The sequence below is a fragment of the Notolepis coatsorum genome, assembly GCF_963971535.1.
Source record: "Notolepis coatsorum genome assembly, chromosome: 2".
Lineage (NCBI taxonomy): Eukaryota > Metazoa > Chordata > Actinopteri > Aulopiformes > Paralepididae > Notolepis > Notolepis coatsorum.
The window spans coordinates 210,092,361-210,117,551 of record NC_140166.1 but is presented as its reverse complement, the minus strand read 5'-3'; the positions used below and the strand labels follow the sequence as shown (position 1 = coordinate 210,117,551).

Sequence of the window (25,191 nt, the reverse complement as noted above, 5' to 3'; positions counted from 1 at the left end):
GCCCGGGAATCCGGGATAGTGTATTGATGACGGAATTTATTGATGAGTGATCATTTATGATGTTGTGTAAACACATCACAGGCAGGTCACAGCATCGTGGACCTGACATCAAAGCCCCAACAGAAAGGTGCGCCGTTGTATGTAGAATGGTAAATAAATGCTAAATGGTGCTTTTATCCAAAGAGCTTTACAATTTTGTTCCTCACATTTGACCCATTCACACACCTACGGCGAAGGCAACCATGCAAACCGGTAACCTTCTGATTACCAGACGATTACCACTCTCTACCTCCCGAGCCACCGTCGCTCAGTGCTCGCCAAACACATTTACCAAATACCCAGGATGTGATGTCATTACACATAAACTAACCCTAAACGAACTACCTCTAACTAACTACCACTCATAAATAGGGTTGGGCATCGTTTGGATTTGAACGATTCCGGTTCCGATTCTCCATTTCGATTCCTGTTCAAACGATTCTCGATTCCGATTCTTTGAGGTGCAGGTCGAAACAGGTCACAGCTTATTTCGCAGGAGATTATTATATATTTATTTTTATCTTAAATTTTTTTCATACTATTCACATTGTCAGTTGACTTGATACAGTTTAATTTGGTTGCTGTACTGCAACTAGGGTATTAATTAACAACGTTTTTTTTTTTTTTTTTTTTTAAGAATCGAAATTAAGAATCGAAATGCATTCCTGAACCGGAAGTTAGGAACCAGTTCCTATTAGAACCGGTTCTCGGTGCCCAACCCTACTCATAAACTAACCCTAACCACTACCTCTCATAAACTAACCCTAACCACAACCTCGAATAAACTAACCCCAAGAACACCCTCATAAACTAACCCCAACACCCTCTCATAAACTAACCACCACCACCACCTCTCCTACACTAACCCTAACCACCACCACCACCTCTCCTACACTAACCCTAACCACCACCACCACCTCTCCTACACTAACCCTAACCACCACCTCACCTACACTAACCCTAACCACCACCACCACCTCTCCTACACTAACCCTAACCACCACCACCACCTCACCTACACTAACCCTCACCACCACCACCTCACCTACACTAACCCTAACCACCACCACCTCACCTACACTAACCCTCACCACCACCACCTCACCTACACTAACCCTCACCACCACCACCTCACCTACACTAACCCTAACCACCACCACCTCACCTACACTAACCCTAACCACCACCACCTCACCTACACTAAACCCTAACCACCTCTCCTACACTAACCCTAACCACCACCACCTCACCTACGCTAAGCCTAACCACCACCTCTCCTACACCTACACTAACCCTAAGGGACTTGCAATAAGCCTTGTGGACATCTCCTGGTACCGCTCTAATCCAGTCCTTGTATTGAGAGTCATATTTCCAATATGACTTGAAACTGCCGCGTGTCATTGTCACTCACTCCTGTAATGCATCACACATTTGAGATTATGACTCTTATGTAGAAGGGGTAGTATGCCTACTCTTTAGGGGTGTAACGATGCATCGATTAATCAAAATGCATTGATTCTAATTGTGACAATTCAACAGGTGATAAACAGATACTAAATACTACAATCAACAATATAGATTATACTCAGTCAATAGGCTAGATCAGGGGTGCCTAACCTTTTTTGAACCAAGATCTACTTTTTAATTTACCACCTAGCCGAGAGCTACCAGCCAAAATTGTATATTGTAAGCCGTCATTTGAGGCTTTATAAAAGCAGCATAATGAACACAAATCTGTCAGTGCCGAGTCCGACCTCATCTTAAATAACAAACAGCATTGCTTGTTGTAGTTAACAAGGAGAGGCAAAGTTGATTTTGCAAAAAAAAGATTTTTTAATCGAGATCTACTTGAAATCAGCCCGCGATCTACCTGTCGATCGCGATCGACTGGTTGGGCACCACTGGGCTAGATTATCACTATAAGCATACTGGTAAATTGCTTCCTAAGCAGCTGGTAGAATTATGACCTTACTATAAGCCTTAACTATATAAATCTATATAGTATATAGATTAACTATATACATATATAACTAAGCGTCCTCATTATACACATATTTAACACTTACTTGTGATCAGGGACGCGCACACAGACTGAGGGGATCAACTAAGCCCTCTCTAATATATAAATGCTGACTATCAATCAACTGACATGCCTGGGCATGTCTGAGGGGCATCAAGCTGCAGAACAGCACCCCACTGTCTTAAGCATCCAGCTGCAAAACAGGGGAGCATGTCTGCATCAAATTCCAACATCCAATATACCATATAGGATGCCAAGAGCATGCTCTACAACAAGGGATCATCCATTTCTATCTACAGTAAAAGCTGTTCACATGTAAAGGGTTTTTATAAACTCATGTTAATTCTGTGCTCAATAGTTAAATTTTATTACACATCATCCAATACAATTTTCCAGGACAACGGTTTCTATTTCCATGTAATTGGTCACTTTTGCTCAGTTTCCATGCCTTTCCATACCTGGAAAATGAATCCCATGAATCCCATGTTTTCCATGTTTTCCAGGTCCGTGGGAACCCTGCCTATGCTAACCGTAACCACCACCACCTCTCCTACACTAACCCTAACCACCACCACCTCTCCTACACTAACCCTAACCACCACCACCTCTCCTACGCTAACCCTAACCACCACCACCACCTCACCTATGCTAACCGTAACCACCACCACCACCTCACCTACGCTAACCGTAACCACCACCACCACCTCACCTACACTAACCCCAACCACCACCACCACCTCACCTATGCTAACCGTAACCACCACCACCACCTCACCTACGCTAAGCCTAACCACCACCACCACCACCTCTCCTACACTAACCCTAACCACCACCACCTCTCCTACGCTAACCCTAACCACCACCACCTCACCTACACTAACCCTAACCACCACCACCTCACCTACACTAACCCTAACCACCACCACCTCACCTACACTAACCACCACCACCTCTCCTATGCTAACCACCACCACCTCTCCTACACTAACCACCACCACCTCTCCTATGCTAACCACCACCACCACCTCACCTATGCTAACCCTAACCACCACCTCTCCTACGCTAACCCTAACCACCACCACCTCTCCTATGCTAACCCTAACCACCACCTCTCCTAAGCTAACCTCTCAGTGGGCCAGCCCTGTGAGCAGGAACAAGCATTAGTATGCGTTGCGGGCACCTTCGTTCTCCAGGCAGCGCTTGCGGTCGGCCTCACTCTCGGCCTTGCGGTTGCTCTCTAGACTCTTGTGTTGCAGCAGGGCCTTCTCCCTCTCCAGCTGCCTCAGGCTGGACTCGAGGTTCTTCCTACCGCTCACCTGCAAACAGGAACAAAGGAGTTAAACCAGTCCTGACGGTGACATGTTGGCATTCAAACACAACAACAAAATCTAATGTCTTAGATCTGCCCCAACTCTGCCCATTTGTAATGCTCCATGTTTGGAACTGCTTTCAACTGCTTGCTAAACCACTGCACTCTTTTTTGTACTTTGTTTTGTTTGTTTTAGTGCACTGAAAATCTATTTGTGAGAATGTACCGTTTTAATACTGTACCCTTCTGTGTTCCTTTGATATCTTTTTTTAGTTCCAGGGAATCATTCCTTTTCATGCTGTGCCTTCTCTTTTTTTTATATCGTTTTTTGGATTGCCTCTGTGTATGAAATGTGCTTTATAAATACATTTGACTTGACTTTTGAAGGGGTGTATTGATTAGTCTTCAAAACTGCTCTATTTTAAGGTTGTGATTTTATTTTTGACCCCCAGATACGCTGCTAACATCCGTCTTAATTTATAAAAAAAAAAAAAAAAAAAAAAAAAAACCTGTTTACCCCCCCCCTTCAGGCTAGGGGTGGAAATCACCAGTTTCATCACGATACGATACGATTCTTTGGACAACGATACGATATTTTCCGATATCACAAAGTCTGCCACGATACGATACGATTCAATTCAGGTGCCTGCGATCGATATGAGACGATATTATATGCCCATTTAACACAATGGCACCCGACCACGGAGATCTCCGTGTTTCGATTCCACCCGTTGTGGACAGAAGCACGGATATATCCGTGGCAAGTTGTTATTGCTTTTATTCCATTTTTATAACCTATTCAAGGTCGCCGAGTGGCACTGCAGATTTACCCTACTCTTTGAATTCGCCAACGTGCAATACCAGCCAGATCCTCTTAGGGGCAGAAGTTGTCTTTTTTTTTTTTTTATCTCTAATGTAGTTTTCTACTCATCTGAAGCGATAGCTATTGTCTGTTGCACGGGATACGTTTTAAATTGCGGATTTCACTATGCAATAAGTGGATTTATCATCAGCCAATGGACATATCGATCTACCAGATGGCGATCGATAACGGGGATCCAACCGGCTCATGGTAAGATCTTTTTCACGTAAATTACAGCCCGGTCGAGCCTTGTTATGATACGATACGATAGGCCTATGTAGCTACTTAGACGAACACGGTTATTGGTAATCAATAATAAGAAACAACGTCCCCCGCCCCCCCCCCCCCCTTTCATGCATACATGCTTGAGGATCGTGCCGATCATATGCAGTTTGAGTTTTAACTGTAGCATCTGTATAACGGAAATGCCATTGGATATAACGTTAGTAACTATTAGCCCTTTATCTCGCCTCCCAGGAAATATACTAGACCAAATGCCGTATAACGCTTATATTCACGGCGCTATAAAATGAGAACGTATTGATGAAAAAAATATTTCTTTAATCCATTTTGAAGGGACGGTTTATGGTCCCAATTGACAATGAGAATGGACAGATAGCAATACTATAAAGTATAGATTTAGCTCTACAAACAGCCCCATGTCTGTTTACATTTGCCGGTCCTCTAGAGATTTATTAGACGCATCCCAATGGCCCCGAATGTGTTAACACAATCAGTAACATTTAAATCAACAAAAAAAAGGCAATGGAAATATCATTTGAAATTTTTATTTCTGATCTCTTCCAGACATTTAAATGAAAAACAATCTATTGTTTTTAATACAAATAGACCTCCTGTTCACTGTTTTTGGTTAGTTTTTCTTATTTTTCCGATATTAATATCCTATCACAGCGCTGTATTTTGGCTGGAAAAGGCATATTGGGAGTCAGAAGGTGCAGTACCGGCCAGATCCTGTTAGTGGGGCTATCTCGAGAATGCAGTAACCCCCCCTCCTTCCCAGTCCCTAGTGGACCTCTGCTGTTCTCTCTCTATCGCTCTATCAGGTTAGCTTAGTTAGCTCACGCTAACGCAATGTTAATTTCGGTATTTAACGCGACGTGGGCATAAAGGAATGGCGAGGATGGAAAGTAGGGATGCCCCGATCACTTTTTTTGCCACCGATACGATCACTGATCGTCTTGAGCCATATCGGCCGATACCGATCCGATATCGATCGTGTTTGATAAAAAAGAATAATACATTTTTATTTTATATAATTTTTTTTTTAATAAAATATATATATTATATAATCATACTTGTAGTTGTATTATCTGCGAGACATCGCCACCACGCAACAAGTCAAAATGCTCGCTATCTGCAAACAGCTCCACTGTCTGTGTGTACTCGAGTAGCCTCCAGCTACGGCCAGGATTCTCCGGAGCTGCAGCTGGACCCTATTGATCACATTCAACATGCCCTCAGCTCAAATACGCATCGAATCAGTGGTATAAGACATTGATATCAGAAGCTATCTGTAGCTACTGCTAGCCGGCTAGATAACGTTAAGACAACGCCTGAGTGAACTATTTAGTTTAATGGGACGTTTCGTTTTGAACAGTGAGCTAACGTGAGCTAACGTGAGCTATCATGCACTACTAGACTTGCTGGAGCATTTGTTGATATCAGGAGCTATCAGTAGCTAGCCGGCTAGATACCGTTAACAATGCCTCATGTATTAAACTAAAAGTGAATAGTTGACTGGGTCATTCTGTTTAAACAGTAACGGTAGCTAACGTTAGCTCACGGAGGTCTCATGCACTAGGTTAGAGCAGACTATTGCCTGAGCTTGTTTACATGGGTAAGGGAGGGGCAGGAGGAGGAGGAGACGGAGCGGCAGTTTGCAGCTCCGAGACAGAACTCAGCGAGTGAGATTTCCGCTAAGAATTGGATCATGTTTTTCGATCGGTTTTGACGATCGGCGAAAATAAAGCATTATCACCGATCACTGATCGCATATTTATACTGATTATCGGCCGATAACGATCGGTGGCCGATCGATCGGGGCATCCCTAATGGAAAGCATGTTAGATGCATTTGACCCCTTGTGGGGAAAAAAACAACAGGCATTTATTTCTGGCAAAATAGGAGGCCTCTGAAGCAATGCTGTCTAACGTCTACACACGCCGGGCGGATATGCTCACGAGCGGATTTTCTAAATAAGAGTATCGCAATATCAATCGATCTTTTTACGTTGCATCGATCCTATTTGATAATTGATAATAGATCGATATATCGATCTGGATCGATGTATCGTCCCACACCTACTTCAGGCAGGAGGCTGCACAGCATCCGGGCAAGAACCACCAGGTTAAAGAATAGCTTCTTCCCGGATGCTGCGAGACTACTGAACAGTTCATCACAGCTCATCACTGCCATGCCTCTGCACCGTAGCACTTTATGGCACCTATTCTCTCTTTTAATCAGTGAATCAAATTAGTTTTATTGAATTAGACTAGGTTTTTATTGAATGGATTAGTTTTCTATTGAATTAATTTGTTTTTTATTGGATTTTTATTGAATCAGTTTGCATGTCTATCATGAGGATCAGTATTTATTTTAGTATTTATTCTAGTTATTTAATGACTATAACCGAGAACTGTATTTCTTGGTTCCATGTCACATGGAAAAATTACAATAAACATGACTTTGACTTTGATTCAGTCATGAAACCTGTTCGATCGGATTAATTATGTTCAGCACTAGCGTCGTGGCAACTTGCCAAGTCCACAGTTTAATTTAACTTGGGATTTTAAAGGCTATGATTCAATTGCACTAATTATTTCCATTGGCTCTCTGATGAAGGCATGCACGCTGCGCTTTATACTCTCTGCTAAAAGCATCAGTCGTTCCAGTAAAAGGCCTGTTAATCATTGAACCAGAGAGTTGCCTAGAGTTTTCTTTCAATTGTGTTTAGCTCATTATTTTGTACGTGTTATATATGTGTTTCGTATGTGGTATGCAGTGTTATGTATGCGTTTTGTATGTGTTTTGTATGTGTTTTGTATGCGTTTTGTATGCGTTTTGTATGTGCTGTATTGGAGAGCAGCCTGCTGTACCTCCTCATCGAGCTCCTTGGAGACTTTCTCCAGACGACTGGTGGCAGTTCTGCAGAGAGAGGAGAGATAAGAGAGAGAGAGCGAGAGAGAGAACAGTGTCACCACCATGGAGATGTTAGGATTATATGCCAGATAAATTAATGGGGAATTTCACCTATCTTTATCTTCATAATTTCATTGAGCTATAATTAACACAAGGATTCAAACACACACAATTCAAATTAATTTGTGTAAGACTGTTTACAGCTTGGGGATCAGTGTAAGACTGTTTACAGTTTGGGATCAGTGTAAGACTGTTTACAGCTTGGGATCAGTGTAAGACTGTTTACAGTTTGGGATCAGTGTAAGACTGTTTACAGCTTGGGATCAGTGTAAGACTGTTTACAGATTGGGGATCAGTGTAATACTGTTTACAGCTTGGGGATCAGTGTAATACTGTTTACAGCTTGGGGATCAGTGTAATACTGTATTGTTGTTGTTGTTATGGTGAAGTAACCCCTTTAACTCTATCAGCGACAGACCCGAGGATAGTCGGGTTAACTCGCCAACCGTTCAGCGCCAGACCCGAGTATAGTCGGGTTTTCATCGTTATTTCTTTTATTCGATTTTTTTTATTCATTTCTCTCACACGGACCTCAGGGTTACCATAGGGAATCACTGTGAGTGCAATACCGGCCGCATACTGGTAGGTGAGATCGCCCAGTCGCCCACCCTTCGAAACCTTTTTTTCACACCCGGTGTTACAGTTAATTCACTCCGGGCGCAGTTCTTTTGGTCAGGCGAGTCTAGCGGTTCACTCGATGACATTGAAACGCATCCAATGCCCCCGATGCATGTGTTGTGGTGGATTATGTTGGCGACACAATGGACACCAATACTGGAAATCGCGATCAGACAATTGGAATATTCTTTTTGGGGTACCTCCTAGTGAAGGTAAGGACTATAATGACATCAAGCCTGCTTTGATCCAACCAAGATTTCACAACGATCGCAACGACCATGTGTAACATACTCCAGAACGTATGCCGTTGGTGACGATCAAAGCATCAACAAACGACCCCCCTTCCTCCCCTTTCATACGTTCATGATGAAACATCATACCTATTATATACATTTGATTTGGAAATAGTAGCGTGTCCAGGCGAGCTATTCACGTATTGCTCTATAGCGCCGTTTTCTGGAATTAGCCAGGATCACTCTGAAACTATACTTATATTCCCCACGGTATAACACGCAAACTTATACATGAAATATTTTTTTCTTTTTCACATATTGAACTATGGATAGTTGATGTCAAATGAGCCATAGTATTGTATCCATAGTTATAATATAGAATATAGATATAGCCCTGCAAACACTGCCACGCATCCCTATCTCTTAGAGCGGTGGCGCAGTAGGAACAAAGATGGGCTAGGCCCGCAGCGCTGAAAGAGTTAACAGTTGCAATAAAAGCCACTGTCACCAGTGCAACTCTGATCAACATGTGTAACAGTATTAGTTATTATGCATTCTTTGTATTATTAGTAGTATGTATTATTATTAGTTATTATTATTCCTTCTCTCAACAGTTACCGGTGTTTCTGCTCCAGCTCATCTTTTGACTGCATCTCATGGTTCAGCTGTTCCTCCAGTTGATGAAGTTTCTTCTGCAGTGCTACTGACTGGAGGAGAGAGAGAGAGAGAGAGAGAGAGAGAGAGAGAGATGGAGAGAGAGAGAGAGAGATGGAGAGCGACAGAAAAAGAGAGAGAGAGACACAGAGAGAGGGAGAGACAGAGACAGACGGAGAGAGGAGAGAGAGAAGAGACCAATCTGTTCAACATTTCTCACACATATCCACAAATATATTTACATCCATTTAGAGTCTTGGGATGAAAGACAAAATGAGCTTGTTCCAAAAAGACAAAATGAGCTTGTTCCAAAAAGACAAAATGAGCTTGTTTCAAAAAGACAAAATTAGCTTGTTTCAAGGACTCTCTCAAAACAAACTACCGGTACAAGTTATCTAGAAACAGGAGTGACCTGCCTAATTTTTAAATATAAAAAACATTGAGACAAAATAGTGTTACTACTAGTAAATACATTTCTCACATTTCTTTTTTCTTTTCTTCTAAATCTATATTTTTCTGTAAAAAGAATATTACCTTTGATTTGACACAATGGTTATTTATTATTAACGATTATAGTTTTAGTTTAGGAGTTTGTCCGCGTTGATCGGAAACCGTTCTCCAACAATGAAGTCAATTAAAGTTATGTTTACACGGATTAGCTTTTGCTTAAGCCACTGTAACTACTGTAAGTATTGCTAAGAAGGCAGAGATTACCGTATTGTGCCGAATACAAGATGTGTTTTTTTAGTGCTGTCAGGCGATAAAAAAATGTATCTAATTAATTACAGGATTTGTAATTAATGAATCTAATCACATTTTAATCGCATAACCATTTTAGGCCTGATATTCTATATTCTATAATCATATTTCAAATGGCAGAATTCAGTACTGTATCTACAAAACCTTCTGTTTAATCATCTTCCATTTATTCATTTGCTTAGATTGTTCAGGTCTGGTCAATTTTAGCATGGTGTTATTCACAGTCAAAGATAAAACAAATGTAATTGATATTCTCATTTGGTTCATTACAATTGACTCACGCCTAGTAACAGACACAGTATTTCTGACACTGGGAATACATTCCCTGAGATCCATAGATGTCCCTAGAATCAGATACCAAGAACATGCAAATAGCCATATTAACCCATTCTCCGCCAATCACGTGTTAAGGCGGGTTTCTCCGTCATGCGTTGTCTGCCAATAACTCCGTAAGGCGTTTTTTAGATCAATATTTCATATTTTCGTCATGGTATTCATATTTCACCCACGGAGTCTTGGCTGATGCTGTCTGAGCCATCACAACTCTGCAACGCTTCAATACCGCCACCTGGTGGCCGATCGGCGAGTTGCCAAACCGGAAGTGCCCATTGTAGCTCGGTCCGTCCCCTATTTTCGTCCGGCCACTCGCTTATCGTCCCGGGGCTCAATACAGACACCGTCGATATGGATCTTTGCCATAACTCAATAATCAACATGATTTGGACGTGTATTAGTAATATACAAACGGGAAATGGATCGCATCGATCAACATCCCATAATTGGGATCTGTTTGCGCCACTCTCATCGCCCAACGCTACGAGGAGACTGGGGTGAGTTTCAGCGTTTTTCTTTATCATTTTCGATACAAACTGCTCTGATCAATATATCACCCATACTACATAAATCATTTAACGTCGGTCATTGAATTATAAACGACCCCCCCCCCCCCCCTCCGTTCACCCGCAGATGACCAGTCATGACGTTTAGGACCATGTACAGTTGAAATTTTTAATATAACGTTGATCGGTATCAAACTGCATTTGATAATCTAATATATGCATTTATGCCTATATCTCACGTTCTATGAAATACTGCAGAAAACGATAAAAACATATTTATACTCTAGACGGTATTTTAGTATGAATGTGTGAATGTGTGAATGAAAAAGTAAAACGTTCCTACATCCTGAACGATAGATAATTGATGTTGAATGGGCCATAGTAATGTCAATTTAGCAATACAATTAAAAAAGTTATAGCCCTGCAAAGAAGGTGAACATCTCCATAGACAAATAGCGCTGGCAGAGGATGATTTAGGATGATCAAAGTGGTGGCAGAGAATGGGTTAAAAAAAAGTCTGTAAATGTGTATTCTATGTTCTTATGGAATGAATGAGGTTAAAATAAAAATTTTAAACATTTAAATTAAAATAAATGTAATTAATCTTGAGTAAATTTTCATAACGCGATAATTTGCTGTGTAATTAATTAATCTAATTAACGCAATAAACTGACAGCCCTAGTTTTTTTTCGTAGAAGAAAACTAATCTGAAAAAGGGGCGTATTTTCAGGGTCTGGACTTTTGAATGTCCAGCTGGTATGATGTTGCAACGTGTGATGGTGTTAGAAAAGATGTTCACCAGGGGATGTTAAAAACAATAGCCTATTGTTTTATTCAATGTGTTTTTTTTAATAAAAGATGATTTTACCAAAAGATGATAAAAATAACATTGAATAAAACAATGTTTTATTATTATCATTATTTTCAAAAGCAATTATTTTCTTTATAAAAACAAGATTTGGTCTTCAAAAGAGTATTTTTCCAAAAATGAGTTTGATTTTTTTTTGTCTTATAATGAGTGGTCTTATATTGGGACCAATACGGTAATACCACACCAACATGATTATGGCACCAGGTCCTGGGATCAGCTGGAGAAATCCTGCTTAATCTCACTGGTACTGGGCTCAGTCACAGGATTTTAGTTGTGATATTATTAGCGTTACAACATCAATCAACATGTTAACTGTGGCTCATCTCAAGTTCTGATAAAAACACTGTTACATCCTATATCAGCTATCTGCCAATAAACCACCTATGGCATTACATCAAGTATGTCATTGCTTTACATTTTATTTTACATAATCCTCTCTAGGGCTGTCAAAATTGGCCTAAAATGACATTTGACTATTCCTTCTAAAAAAGACATAGGTTTGAACCATTCAAATATCTATTATTGCGCATTATGTAAACAAAATAAATGACCCCCTCTCTCTCTGTGCACGAGGAGAGATTGGTACTAGATTGAGAACGGGCTGTCTCTCAAGAGATCAAACTCATCCAAAGTCGGTATGGCCGGTATTGCTATGTGACCCGGCACAGTCTAACCCGTCTTGTTAAGGAGCTCACAATTCCTCAGAAACCCCAAAATGTCACGCAATTCAGAAATGGGTTGAAATTTAGAGTGCTTTGAAATGTTCTCTATATGTCTCGTTATTTGCAAAACTTAATACGACTTGTAAATATGTAAATTATTGTTAGATTGTTCGAGCGGAGTGGTGTCGGAGGGGAGTGGCTACTGGCTAAGTACTTTCTGTATCAGGTGTCGGAGAGGAGACGCGCAGAAATGAGAGGAGAGGAGATGCACCAAAAATCCATTCCGAGACAACAGGCCCAGTACTTTGTTGGCGGTGTGAAAATATGCATATGGCCATACATAATAGTCATACATCTATGGATCGGGCCAAATCTCCTCTTTCCAATGGCAGAGGTCAATCTGCATTTACTACCACCAGGAGCCCGTAACAGGGCAGCAAAGGCCGTGAATGAAATCTACTGTAAGTACAGTTACTTTTTTTTTGTTAACTTTTTCTCCTTATTTTTAAATTTTTCTCCCATCCCAATTTCGCCTCGCCAATTCTCCCCTCCCCTGTCTCGAACGTTGCTAGACTATGCCTCCCACTGGTCGGCTGCAGTGAGGACCAAGCCTTGCATCACGTGTCCCCTCCGGTACACGAGGAGGCAGCTGTCGCATCTTTTCACCTGTACAGCGCGATCTCTCAGTGGCGAGGAGTAACGCGTGGGAGGCTCACTGCCCCCGTTACTTCCTGATTCTGCTGTACAGGCGCACCAACCGACCTGTAGGAGTCGCTGTCCACAACGTCCAATCCCCAGCCACCAGCTTTCCTACCCCTAACACTGCCAATTGTGTTAGTATGAACGACCAGCCAAGCTGGTAGCAACGACGAGAGCTGGGCTCCTTGCCCACTGCGCCACTTAGCCGCCCTTACAGTTACTTTATTATAATGTAAATAGCTCTGCCATTTTTCATCAGATTGAGACGCATTTTTTCTCTATAGACGTTCACAGAAAGGAACATCTACATTGTATTTCATGGCAATAACGTTCAGGTTTGTTTTGACCCATGAGATATAATCACAAAAATAGCGCAAAAAATATTTTCAGCAGCTTTCACAGAGGCTGGTGTGAGCTGGGTAGTGTAGTTTTATGAAATTTCGATGTCCATTGAAAGCCCTGGGTCTCCTCTGTATTAGGACTACAACACTTTCATGATGCGTTATTTTCTTGCGTCTAATTCATCCGGGTTCCGGCGGGATGCGCATAGATATTTATGAACTCATATTTAGCTAATAACACTTAAAATCATTGGTAAACAAACGTAGTGCTGAAAAGTGCTGTTTTGATAGGGTTAGGGTATTTACTTTGGCTACATTTGAAGAAAAAAAATATGCAACATTAATTGATTAAAAGTATTGATCTATTTATGACGTGATATTAATTCAGGCCCCGTCGGGCTTAAGGGGTTAATAAGACATCGATTGAAAAGTATCTGCCCAATTTGTGCATATTTTGAAGGTATGAACCTGTACTTTCATATCATTTCGAACAGTTTAAGTTTGCTAGACAAGACCCAAGTCTGTGCCTGCCTGGTCACATATGTTGCAAATGGGTTGTAAACTTAGTGAAACATTCTATTTTCTGTTGTTCTTGTTGTTGTTGTTACTACAGGCATGTTCCTCAGCTCCGCTAAATGAAAGTGACGTTGCGTCTCTCCCGTCTGTCATGCAGTGCATTCAGGCCCATGAGAGAAGTTGGGAGGAAGACTGAGGGCGTTTTTTTTGTCTGTCCGTTAATGTCGCACCAAAAACGACCAACGATCTTGTATGTGTAAACTACTTGGCAATAAAGACCTTTCCGATTCTGATTTTGACTCAAGACTGTAGCACTTAAAGTTCAACACTGTTTGACAAACAATGTTACTGACCCTTATCTGCCGACTTGTTGTACACACAACTTGCAAGTCGCTTTGGATAAAAGCGTTCAGCTGAAATGACTAAACGTGAATGTAAACTAAACGGTGGTTAATGTGCTACGGACAGAAGATTCAGACACCCACCTCTCCCTTTATGTTGGCCGAGTTCTCGCGTGCCACCGCAGCGTTGTTGGTGGGGCACAGTAACCTGGAGGGGAGAACAACGTGAGGTGCGTGAGCAGGATCCGTGTCTTCTAACATTCAGAACAGGTGCAAAATCCAGAGCCTGCAGAATTATGAAAGACCCCTTCAAGCTGCTGCGGTCAGGCAAGCGCCTACGGTCACACGCTGCAAGAACAGAGAGACCATCAGAACACTGAACTCTGAACTCTCCACTCACAAGTACACATGAGCACACACAGACACACACACACACACACACACAACAAAATGTCACTTTAAAAAATAGAAAGTCACTTTAAAAGGAAAGAAGTACTGTAGTGTATAGTATAGTTTAGATACATTAAGAGTTAATAATTGTAAATTGTATATTGTATAGTAGTGTATATAGGAACCAGTTTCTCAGGAACTTAGCATGTCTTTTTACCATGCATATCTTGTGTCTTACCTATTTTATTTTTTCTATGCCTATTTTTATTATTGTATTTTGCACAATCAATGCGGGCATGACCACCCGCATTTCACTGTATGCCCTGGTATGTATGTGGCAAATAAACCTCTTGATTCTTGATTCTCTTGAACATCAAACATTTGACCGGACGCGTTGTGCTTATTATTGCTCGTCTGCTCTGCTCTGCTCTCCTGGAGGTCAGTAAGTGATGCCTCACGTTATCATTGCACACCAAAGTCAAACCCCAGGCCCTCACCTTCAGAAATGGTAAATGGTGCATTTATATAACAGCTTTTATCCAAAGTGCTTTACAATTTGTTCCTCACATTTTACCCATTCACTCACACATTCATTCACACACAGACGACAGAGGCATGCCAACCTGCTCATCGGGAGCAGTTATGGGTTAAGCGTCTTGCTCAAGGACACTTCGACACGCTGCCCCGGGGAGGAGCGGGAATCGAACCGGGAACCTCCGGATTACCAGGCGACTGCTCTACTTCCCGAGCCACTGTCGCCCCACCACTTTCCCCCTTGCGCCGTGTGTCTGGCCTCATTCAATACTCACCTGTAGTGACTCAGCTTCTCCTCATAATCCATCCCATCTCTCTTCCTTGCTGCTGTTCCTTCTAGCCTCCATCTTTTCTTTCTAGCCTCCATCTTTTCCTTCTAGCCTCCATCCATTCCTTCTAGCCTCCATCCATTCCTTCTAGCCTCCATCCATTCCTTCTAGCCTCCATCTCATCTCCTTCAGCTTGTCGACAAGCGACTCCGTTCTCCCCACGATCTCAACCTCCATTCCTCTTTCCCTGATATCCTTCTGAAATCCCCTGGAAGGCCCATTCTCAAAAGTTTCTCCATGAAATCCTTCTGTTTCCTCTCCTCTATCGTCTAGACCTTCCCTCTTCATCTTCTCCCACTCCTCATGTTCTCTCGTCTAGACCTTCCCTCTTCATCTTCTCCCACTCTGCATGTTCTCTCGTCTAGACCTTCCCTCTTGCTCAGTTTGTCTTTGTTTCAGTCTTTCCATTACATTCAGCATCTCCAATATCCACTTGTTGCCATTTTGTTGCCTCACCTCCACCTCCCTCAAACTTCTCCTCCACCTCCCTCAGTATCTCCATCCGCTCCAATATAGCTCGCTCTCCCCCGTCTCCACCCTCTCCATTGTCTCCCCCCGGCTCATCTCCCAGAGTTGGCCCGTCAACAACAGGGGATGGAGGCTCTCATGGTCCTCTTCCTTCCGTTTCCTTCTCTTCCTACCCGCTCCTTCTCTTCCTACTCATTCCTTCTCTTCCTTCCCCTTCCTTCCACTATAACACACTTTATATTTATCTATTATTAAAGAGATTTGCACTACATTCATACCTCATTTGCACCTTACCCTAAGTTTTGTACCTCATTTAATTTCTGCATTGTACCTCACTGTTTGAAAGCACTTCTGTTTATCCCCACTTGCACTCACATTGCTAACTAATTGCTAACAGGAGGCTGGTGCAAATTTCTCAGAAACATTAACGTGTTTTGAGTAGACTACATTTAAAAAGGGGGCTTGGTTCATTAGTGATTCATTGGATATGTTTTATAAAAAACCCTAAACCTTTTTCTAGTAATCTTTAATAATCCCCATTAAAATACCTTATCATGATGCCAAAGATCTGCTCATAATTCTCAGGAAATAACTCATTCCGCATGGGTAGAATCCCCATCAAAGCAACTATTGGTATCACAGGTTGATAAACAGACGGCTTACTGGTCCTCCTTGAAGTAGGTGAAGCCCACAAAGGGCAGCTGGTTTCCCACGAAGGTCTTGGGTGTGGGAAACGTCTCTACATCACCCTTGTCATCCTCTATCTCGTCAAAGTTACTGGTGTCTATGTCACTGCTCAGCTCAGGGACCACAGGGGCAACCGCTGGGGGGGGGGGGGGAGAGAGAGAGGGGGGGGGTGGGGGGGGGAGTATGAGAGAGAGAGGAGCATGAGATAGAGAGGAACATGAGGAGCATGAGAGAGAGAGGAGCATGAGAGAGAGAGGAGCATGAGAGAGAGGAGCATGGGAGAGAGAGGAGCATGAGATAGAGAGGAACATGAGGAGCATGAGAGAAAGAAAAGCATGAGAGAGAGAGGAGCATGAGAGAGAGGAGCATGAGAGAGAGAGGATCATGAGAGAGGAGCATGAGAGAGAGAGGAGCATGAGAGAGGAGTATGAGAGAGAGGAGCATGAGAGAGAGAGGAGCATGAGAGAGAGAGGAGCATGAGAGATAGAGGGGAGCATGAGAGAGAGGAGCATGAGAGAGAAAGAGGAGCATGAGAGAGAGAGGAGCATGAGAGAGAGAGGAGCATGAGAGAGAAAGAGGAGCATGAGAGAGGAGCATGAGAGAGGAGTATGAGAGAGAGGAGCATGAGAGAAAGAGGAGCATGAGAGAGGGGAGCATGAGAGAGAGAGGAGCATGAGAGAGAATGTTAGAGTTGCATCACTTTCAGTTTTTGAGGAACTCTCCTTCAAAGTAACAAATGAATACACTGTAAGTTAGTGGACATTGTTTTGTTAAAATTAAATAAACACCCCAAACCACCAAAAGTCCAACGGTTTGATGAAAAACATCACTTATTTGCAAATGATCCACTGTGACTTCCAGTTCCAACGAAATAAATAAAAAATATGTTGGATAATTATCCATAGACTGATAGTGATGACCAACCCTAAAAACAGTTGAAGAATAGTCACTGTGTACAGCTTCAGATAGTGGTCTGAGTCAATGAAAAGACCCACAGTCTGGTCTGGGTGAACTGAGACTGGATCATGGGAGATACTAACTGTCTCGTATGGTGCTGAAGGTCCACTGGTCGTTCTTGAAGAAGTTGTGTCTCTTGATTTCTTCCATACCGTTCCTCCCCAACCTCACATCCCTGCACATAACAGAGAACAGACAACACATTATACACAATACACAACACACTAGGGCTGACCCCTATTAATCGATTAGTCGACTAATCGGTCGAAAGGAGCCGTAGTCGACTGGCCAACCTCTTAGTCGAATATAAAAAATAATTTTCTTTTTTTTTTATCATTTTTTCCAAAAGAAAAGAGGCCTAGAAGCGTGGCTAACGCTAATGGCACGCATACCAGAGGCTAACTGCCTACGAAAACAGGCACAGAGGCACTGAAAGAGGATTTCACCCATCTAATGAACACACTAGACTAGACAAATATCAAGATGTATCCATCAGTGGACCAATTGCATGCTTTTGCAGAGGACAAGAAGCCTTCAGTCGACTCCTTCAGACATTAAGCACCCCCACAGCCCAAATGGAATGATACAAAATAAAATAAATAAAAATAAAATATTACACTTTTTTTTTTAGTCGACCAATAGTCGACTAACGGCAAATTTTTGCCAATCCTAGTCGACCATCCAAATCCTTAGTCGGGCACAGCCCTACAACACACAATACACAACAGACAACACAACAGACAACACCACAACACAACAAACACCACAACACAACAGACAACACCACAAGACACAACAGACAACACAACAAACAACAGACAACAACACAGAGTGAAAGAGTGGGAAGGCACTAAGGCAGTCATCATTTGATCAAATGTAACATCTGGATACGTCTTTAACCGCTGGAGAAAGACATCATCATGTAATTTATTCATGGTTACTGTATTGATTGTTTGAATACATTGTAACACGTTGGCTATAGAACATTGGCTAATTTGGAAAGCTACTTTTATTGCGTATAATAATAAAATTACCACCAATGCATTGTTAAATACTGTAAAACAGCTAGTAAAGGCCCAATATACAATATAAATACGTACAATAACACACAATATTAATATCTACAATAATACACAATATCAATACATACAATAACACAATATTAATACATACAACACACAATATGAATAAATACAATAAAACACACTATTAACACATTCAGCGCCAGAGGTCGCTGTGGGCCGTATGGCCGTGTGTGCCAGCGCTTTAATGAATGGGGATACATGCCGGTGTTTGCAGTGCTAAAACTATATTAAATATTATAGCTATGGATCTAATAATATAGTCGATTGTCATCGAGTTTCTTCCAGTCAAGATGCAAGAAACAGAACTTTTTTTTCATCCATACATTCCCGTTTTATACCGTTTTAGAGTAATTCTGTGTAATCCCAGGAAACGCCGCTAAGCAGCGTTTAGTGCATGTCACTAGAAACCGTGCCATTCCTCGCTTGGATCAACAATCAATCTGAAATCAACGCTATATTATCGGTATTATGTTTCATCATGCATGCATGAAAGGGTGGGGGGGGGGTGTCTATGCTTCGATCATCACCAACGGCATACGTTGTGGAGTAACGTTACATAACACTACAGGATCACAACGAAGGCATGCTCGGATCAATGCAAGATTGATACCATATAGCACTTACCTTGACTAGGATGTACTGCAAAAAGAATATTCCAATTATCTGATCGCCATTCCAAGTATTGATGTCGATAGTGTTGCCAACATAATCCACCAAAGTACATTAATCGGCGGTGCTTGATTCTCCCCAATCCATGTGTTATAAACGTTACTACTGCCCGACTAGGAAAACCTGGGCCGGACTTTTTAGATCGACGTACAGGCTGAGCCAGAGAGATTCCAAGGATGTGCAATACCGGCCGCAAGGCGTTAGACGGCGGTATTGGACGTTTACGAGCTCAGACCCATTCCCAATGATAATATCAGGCTCCCTCCATGGATTATGAATGGAAATAGCGAATAAAACCAAAACCTGACTTTTCTCGGGTTTGGCGCTCAAGCGATGGCTAGTTGACCCGACTTATCTCGGGTCTGGCGTCCAATGTGTTAACACATCCCACGCCGGAAACGGCTTACGACATGTTTCAAGTTCATGCGAATTCTGCCAATCCACGGCGTACAACGTTATTGAGATCATATTTCATTTTTTCGCCATGTTATTCATAATTCCCTCACGGAGCCTGGTCTGATGCAGTGTGAGCCGGCACAACTCTGCAACGCTTCAATACTGCCCCCTGGTGGATGATCGGTGAGTTGCCAAACCGGAAATGGACAAGTCGATCTCGGTGCTTCTCCAAAATGCATCCGGCACTCGCATATTGTTGCGGGACTGTATACACATGTCCGTGTGTAGCGATCGCTGCCATAATGCAATAATCGATACGATTTGGCCGTGTATTATGATTATACAAACCGGAAATGGATTTAGGAGATCGCGTCAAATAAGTGGGATCTTTTTCCTCCAGTCTCATCGTCGAACGGTAAGAGGACGCTGACGTTACTTTCAGCCTGTTTGTTTATTATTATCCATGCAAACTGCTCTGATCAATATATCACCCATACTACATGAAGCATTTAACGACGATCATGGAATTATAAACGACCCCCCCCCCCTCCGTTCATCCGTGCATGATCAGTCATAACGTTTAGGATCATGTACAGTTGAAATTTTTAATATAGCGTGGATCGGCAACAAGCGGCATTTGATAATCTATATATGCGTTTATGCCTATATCTCACATTCTAGGAATTACTGCAGAAAATGATAAAAACATATTTATATTCTAGATGGTATTTTCGTATGAATGTATGAATGAAAAAGTTAAACGTTCCTACATCCTGAACGATAGATAATCGATGTTGAATGGGCCATAGTAATGTCAATTTAGCAATACAATTTAAAAAGTTATAGCCCTGCAAAGAAGGTGAACATCTCCATAGGCGTACAGTGCTGGCAGAGAATGGTATAAGATGCTCAAATTGCGTGGCAGGGAATGTGTTAATACATACAATAACAAATAATATCAATAAATACAATAACACAATACCAATACGTACAATGACACACAATATCAATGTGTACAATAACACAATATTAATACATACAATAACACACAATATTAATACATACAACACAATATTAATACATACGATAACTGACGTTTATTATTATTATTATTATTATTATTGTGAAGTATGTTACATTGCAATCATGTCTAAAAGAAAGTGTTGGAGCAACAATGTAAGGTTAAAGACAGACAGACAGACAGACAGGTGTTCTACCTGTCAGTCAGGAAGGCACAGATGATGTTCTTGGCGTCTTTGGAGATGTCCACGTCGTCAGGGAAGTTGAGGGAGTTCTTATGGTCCATGATCTTACTGTAGGTTCCCACCAGTGAGTCGGCGTAGAACGGAGTGTCACCTGCAGGGGGCGTGTTTGATTAGTAATTCACACCACATGACTCGATCAATTCTGAACCGTCCATGGTGTTAAAAGGTGCACATATGCAGTTTTGAGGTATTCAAATCCTAAATCCAATGGGGGACTGTATTAAGTATGGCTGCTCCCATGTTTGATTAACATTTACATGTAGTCATTTAGCTGACTCTTTTATCCAAAGTGACTTACAAATGCAGACAAGTCAAGTCAGTAGGAAGGGTACAACTCTTTCAGCTGAGTAACAATGTTCATCAAACAGTGTTGAAACTTGGGTGCTGCAGTGTTGAGGGGATGGGTACCGAATTCGGTACTTTTAAAAGGTACTTACCGAAACACGTCGGTACTACCGAGCATCGATTCATGCGAGATACCGTAAAATATATATATATATATATATTTTTTTGCACTTTAACATTTTCTTTTTCTTTTACCTTTTTTCTTTTCATGTCAACGTTCACACGCACAATATACGTATCAGGGCCGACGTTCCAATCTACTGGTTAAAGTTGCTTACTCGTGAGTAGTACGTTCGTTGATAAAGAAAAATAAGGTCCACAGCCGCTCCGGTGTAAAACAAAGATATCCAAATGGTTTATTTCTCTTCCACAGCGAAGTCTTTCTTTACAGAAGTGATCCTAAAGCTATTTTCCTAAATATTCACGTCACTAGTCACTACTACAAGGTAAGAAAACTGTATTTTCCCAGTCTCCAAAATCACCGCCGACTCGACACATGAAAATTCCTCCTCACCTGAAAGCCGTAAATCAACTTGCCGGCTCTTTCCACAGCAAAACGGTAGGCAAGGCACCTTGGTTGAGAGATGCAGGCTTCAATCTATGTTGTTTAGTCTATCTGTTCAGTACTGCTCAGCACTGTTTCAAGATGCTGAATGTTGAATATATATAGATACACAAATGTTCTAGAATGTTTGATTATGACATCATACTGTGACATCACGAATGCTCTTGAATAATAATAATAATAATAATGGATTGGATTTATATAGCGCTCTTCTCTGACTCAGAGCGCTTCACAGAGTCCATTATTCGTTCATACACAGTCATACCGGTGGTGGTAAGCTACAATTGCAGCCAGAGCTGCCCTGAGGCAGACTCACAGAAGCGTGGCGAATAATCATTGCCTACGGCCCCTCCGACCACCACCAACATTCATTCACATGCATACACATTCATACGAGGCAAGTAGGTTAAGTGTCTTGCCCAAGGACACAACGGCAATGGGATGGACATGGGCTTGAGCGGGATTCGAACCACCAACCCTTCGATCATTGGACGCCCCGCTCTACCCCTGAGCCATAGCCGCCCCACAATAATAATGTCCCATTATGACATCATACTGTGACATCACAAATGTTCTAGAATGTTTGACTATGACATCATACTGTGACATCACAAATGTTCTAGAATGTTTTATGACTAATAATACGGTTCAATGACCATCTAAATCCAATCAATATTCCTAATGCCGTTTCAATGTAAGGTTATAAAAATAAACATATAAACATTCATATAATACAATAACCTAAATATATAGCTTTGGCTCCTCTACAATACGCTTACCGAGGATTTGACTTGATTCAACAACAAAGCAGTCGGGGCAATGGCAAGCCGAAAACGGTAGAAAGTGTAGTTATTTGAAGTTTGGATTTTTTTTTGGACTGAGGTAGATTACATTTTTAGAGACTAAAGTACCGAAAAAGGGTACCGTTGGGTACCGGTAGCTATTCACAGGTACCAGTACCGGTACCGTATCGGTTCAAATGTGAATGATACCCATCCCTAATAGTAGTAGAGACATATTAGTATAGTATGTAGTAATATAGGCAAGGAATAGTATTTAGTGGCATAGAGTGCATGATAGTAGAAGACCGTAAGAATGTAATATTTTTCTTCTTTCATTTCAGATATTGCTTGAAGAAGTGTGTTTTTAGTCGATGGCAAAAAAAGATTGGTCGTGTTTCGGCTGTCCTGACTGTGGTGCGATGTTTGTTCCACCATTGTGGAGCAAGGACAGAGAATAGGCATTAAGATTAATGGCTTAACTTGACTTTACGTGGATCAAGGGTTTAACTAAAACATTAACTAAATGACTTGGATTGCAGCCAGCATTTAGCCTAGTAGAAGGGCAATAGACAGAATGTGGTGATGTGTGGTCTGGGCTTAATAACTACAGGGATGCTATTGCTGTGAGAGCAGTAAGAGCAATGGTAGGGGCAATAGGGGGGGGTAGCGCTAGAGTTAGCCAAAGATGAGACCAGAGATGGGACAGGAGAAGGAAAGGGGGATTCAGGAGTGTGGAATGTATATAGTCAATCATGTGGGAGAGGCTGTATAGTGTGCTGCACATTTCCCGCTAGCATTTGGCTACTTAAGTGGTGCTTAGCTATGTCAGCTACCAAAGGTTACAGCTAATGTTAATTTCCAAAGCTCTAATGGTAGCTAATGTTAGCACCAACACTAGCCAACAGCAAAACAGGATGTGTTAAAGGTGACATGCATTATAAATGGATTTTTTTCAGTGTCTAGCATTGTTTTATAGTAATAGGCAGTGTTCGAATTATGTGGGGGCCAATGGGGCAGCCCCCATAGATAGAGTCTGAGCCCCCATAGTCAACAACCCCTGTGGGGGTCTCTCAAAAAATGTATATATATATATTTTTTTTTTCAATGTACGAATTAGTATTATTTATGTTACCTAAATAAATTGTTAATAGATCATATTTTTCTTTTCAGTTTTAAAAATAACCGAATGTTAATTATTGGAATAAACTGTGTTTCACCTCCAAGCCACTATGCGTCGCCCATGAGCGTGTCTAATGCTACTCCAACCCATTTGGTGAAGAAGAAGCAGCAAGCTTAACGTGATGTTCCTGGTCCTCATGTCCTGCAACTGTGACTCAAGTAAAAAGTAAACAGTACACCACATGCCGCCGAAAAAAAGGCTTAACCCGCCACAATGCTGTACAAGGCTGGACAGCTTCATCTTTATAAAAAGGCCAAAGACTAATGCTGTTAGCGCAGCAGCTAGCAGCACTACTGAAGTTGACACTGCTAGTAGTGTTGGCCACTGCCAGACCCGAGTATTCACCTAGACTGCGCTGCTGCTCAACCACCACAATGCTGGGGACCGAGTCAGTGGACCTTATAGAAAACTAAATACAGCTGGTTATTTGCTAAGGAGGTAAATGGAGGTAAATGCTGCTGTTAACACATTGGACGCCAACAACGTGATAATTCGTTATTGCCCGCCATGCGTTGAACGCCAACAATGAAGGAACATGTTTTTGGGATCAATATTTCATTTTTTCACCATGGCATTCATAATTCATCCAGCCTCCCTCCGGAACGCAGCTGTACTCTGTTCTGATATTGCAACGCCTCAATACCGCCGCCTGGTGGATGATCGGGAAAGTTACACTCCACGCCAAACCGGAAGTGGCGCTGGTGCATCGAGGAAATCCCTCCTGCAGTAATATCTTGTTACGTGGGTCCAGACAAACACTAGAGTGCATCGGATCGCTTTCGAAACGCAATAATCTATATGATTTTGGCGTTTATTGCGTCATACAAACAGGAAATGGATCTAGCAGATCGATGTCAAATTATTGGAATATTTTTCCTCCAGTCTCATCGGCGAACGGTAAGAGGAATATAACGTTATTTTCAGCCCGATTGTTTATTCATTTCACGGCAATCCATCTGCTCAACATATCAACCCATACTAAATAAAGCCGTTACTGACTATCAAGGAATTATAAACGACCCCCCCCCCCTTTCCTTCACGCATGATGAAGCATAATGTATACCGATCATATGCATTTGAATTTTTAAATATAGCGTGTATAATCCCCCCTCCCCTTTTCAATATTAATAAATTTGGAGAAAAAAAATATTAAAAAATTGCGTGTATAGGAAAGAAACGCAAATCGATAATCCATCATATGCTTCAGGCCCTATAACTCGCGTTTTGGAATTACAGCAGAAAACCTTAAAAACATACTTATATTCTCGACGGTATTAACACTTTGGGTGCCGGGACACGTCTTCTCACGTCTTTGCTGGCCATGCTAAAGTTGCCGGGGGACGCTGTACAGCGTCCTTATATCAATATTTCAAAAATCTGCGATCGGATTCATAATGTCCCTCCGCTGGCCTGAGATCCACCAGCAGGACCCACTGAGCTCTCTGGCGGTTCAGGAGCGCCATCTGGTGGCCGATCGGCGCAACCGCTTAACAGGAAGCGCAGTAGAGGTTTTGCTAGACGTCCGTATTGCTTCCGGCCACTCGGTACATGTCCCGT

The 25,191-nt window shown here is 41.9% G+C and overlaps 1 protein-coding gene across 2 annotated transcripts in view; it reads right to left on the bottom strand.

Moving 5' to 3' along the window:
• The window catches only part of LOC311224147 (rho-associated protein kinase 2-like), a 188,638-nt gene that overhangs the window by 63,623 nt on the left and 99,824 nt on the right, over window positions 1-25,191 (bottom strand). For both annotated transcript variants that reach the window (XM_084309005.1, XM_084309004.1), the window contains exons 7-13: window positions 20,715-20,853; window positions 17,431-17,522; window positions 16,367-16,526; window positions 14,127-14,190; window positions 8,919-9,007; window positions 7,347-7,395; window positions 3,240-3,375 (exon numbers count right to left, since the gene is read on the bottom strand). In XM_084309005.1, coding sequence (XP_084165131.1) covers window positions 3,240-3,375; window positions 7,347-7,395; window positions 8,919-9,007; window positions 14,127-14,190; window positions 16,367-16,526; window positions 17,431-17,522; window positions 20,715-20,853 — 729 coding nt within the window. The remainder of the gene's footprint in view (window positions 1-3,239; window positions 3,376-7,346; window positions 7,396-8,918; window positions 9,008-14,126; window positions 14,191-16,366; window positions 16,527-17,430; window positions 17,523-20,714; window positions 20,854-25,191) is intronic.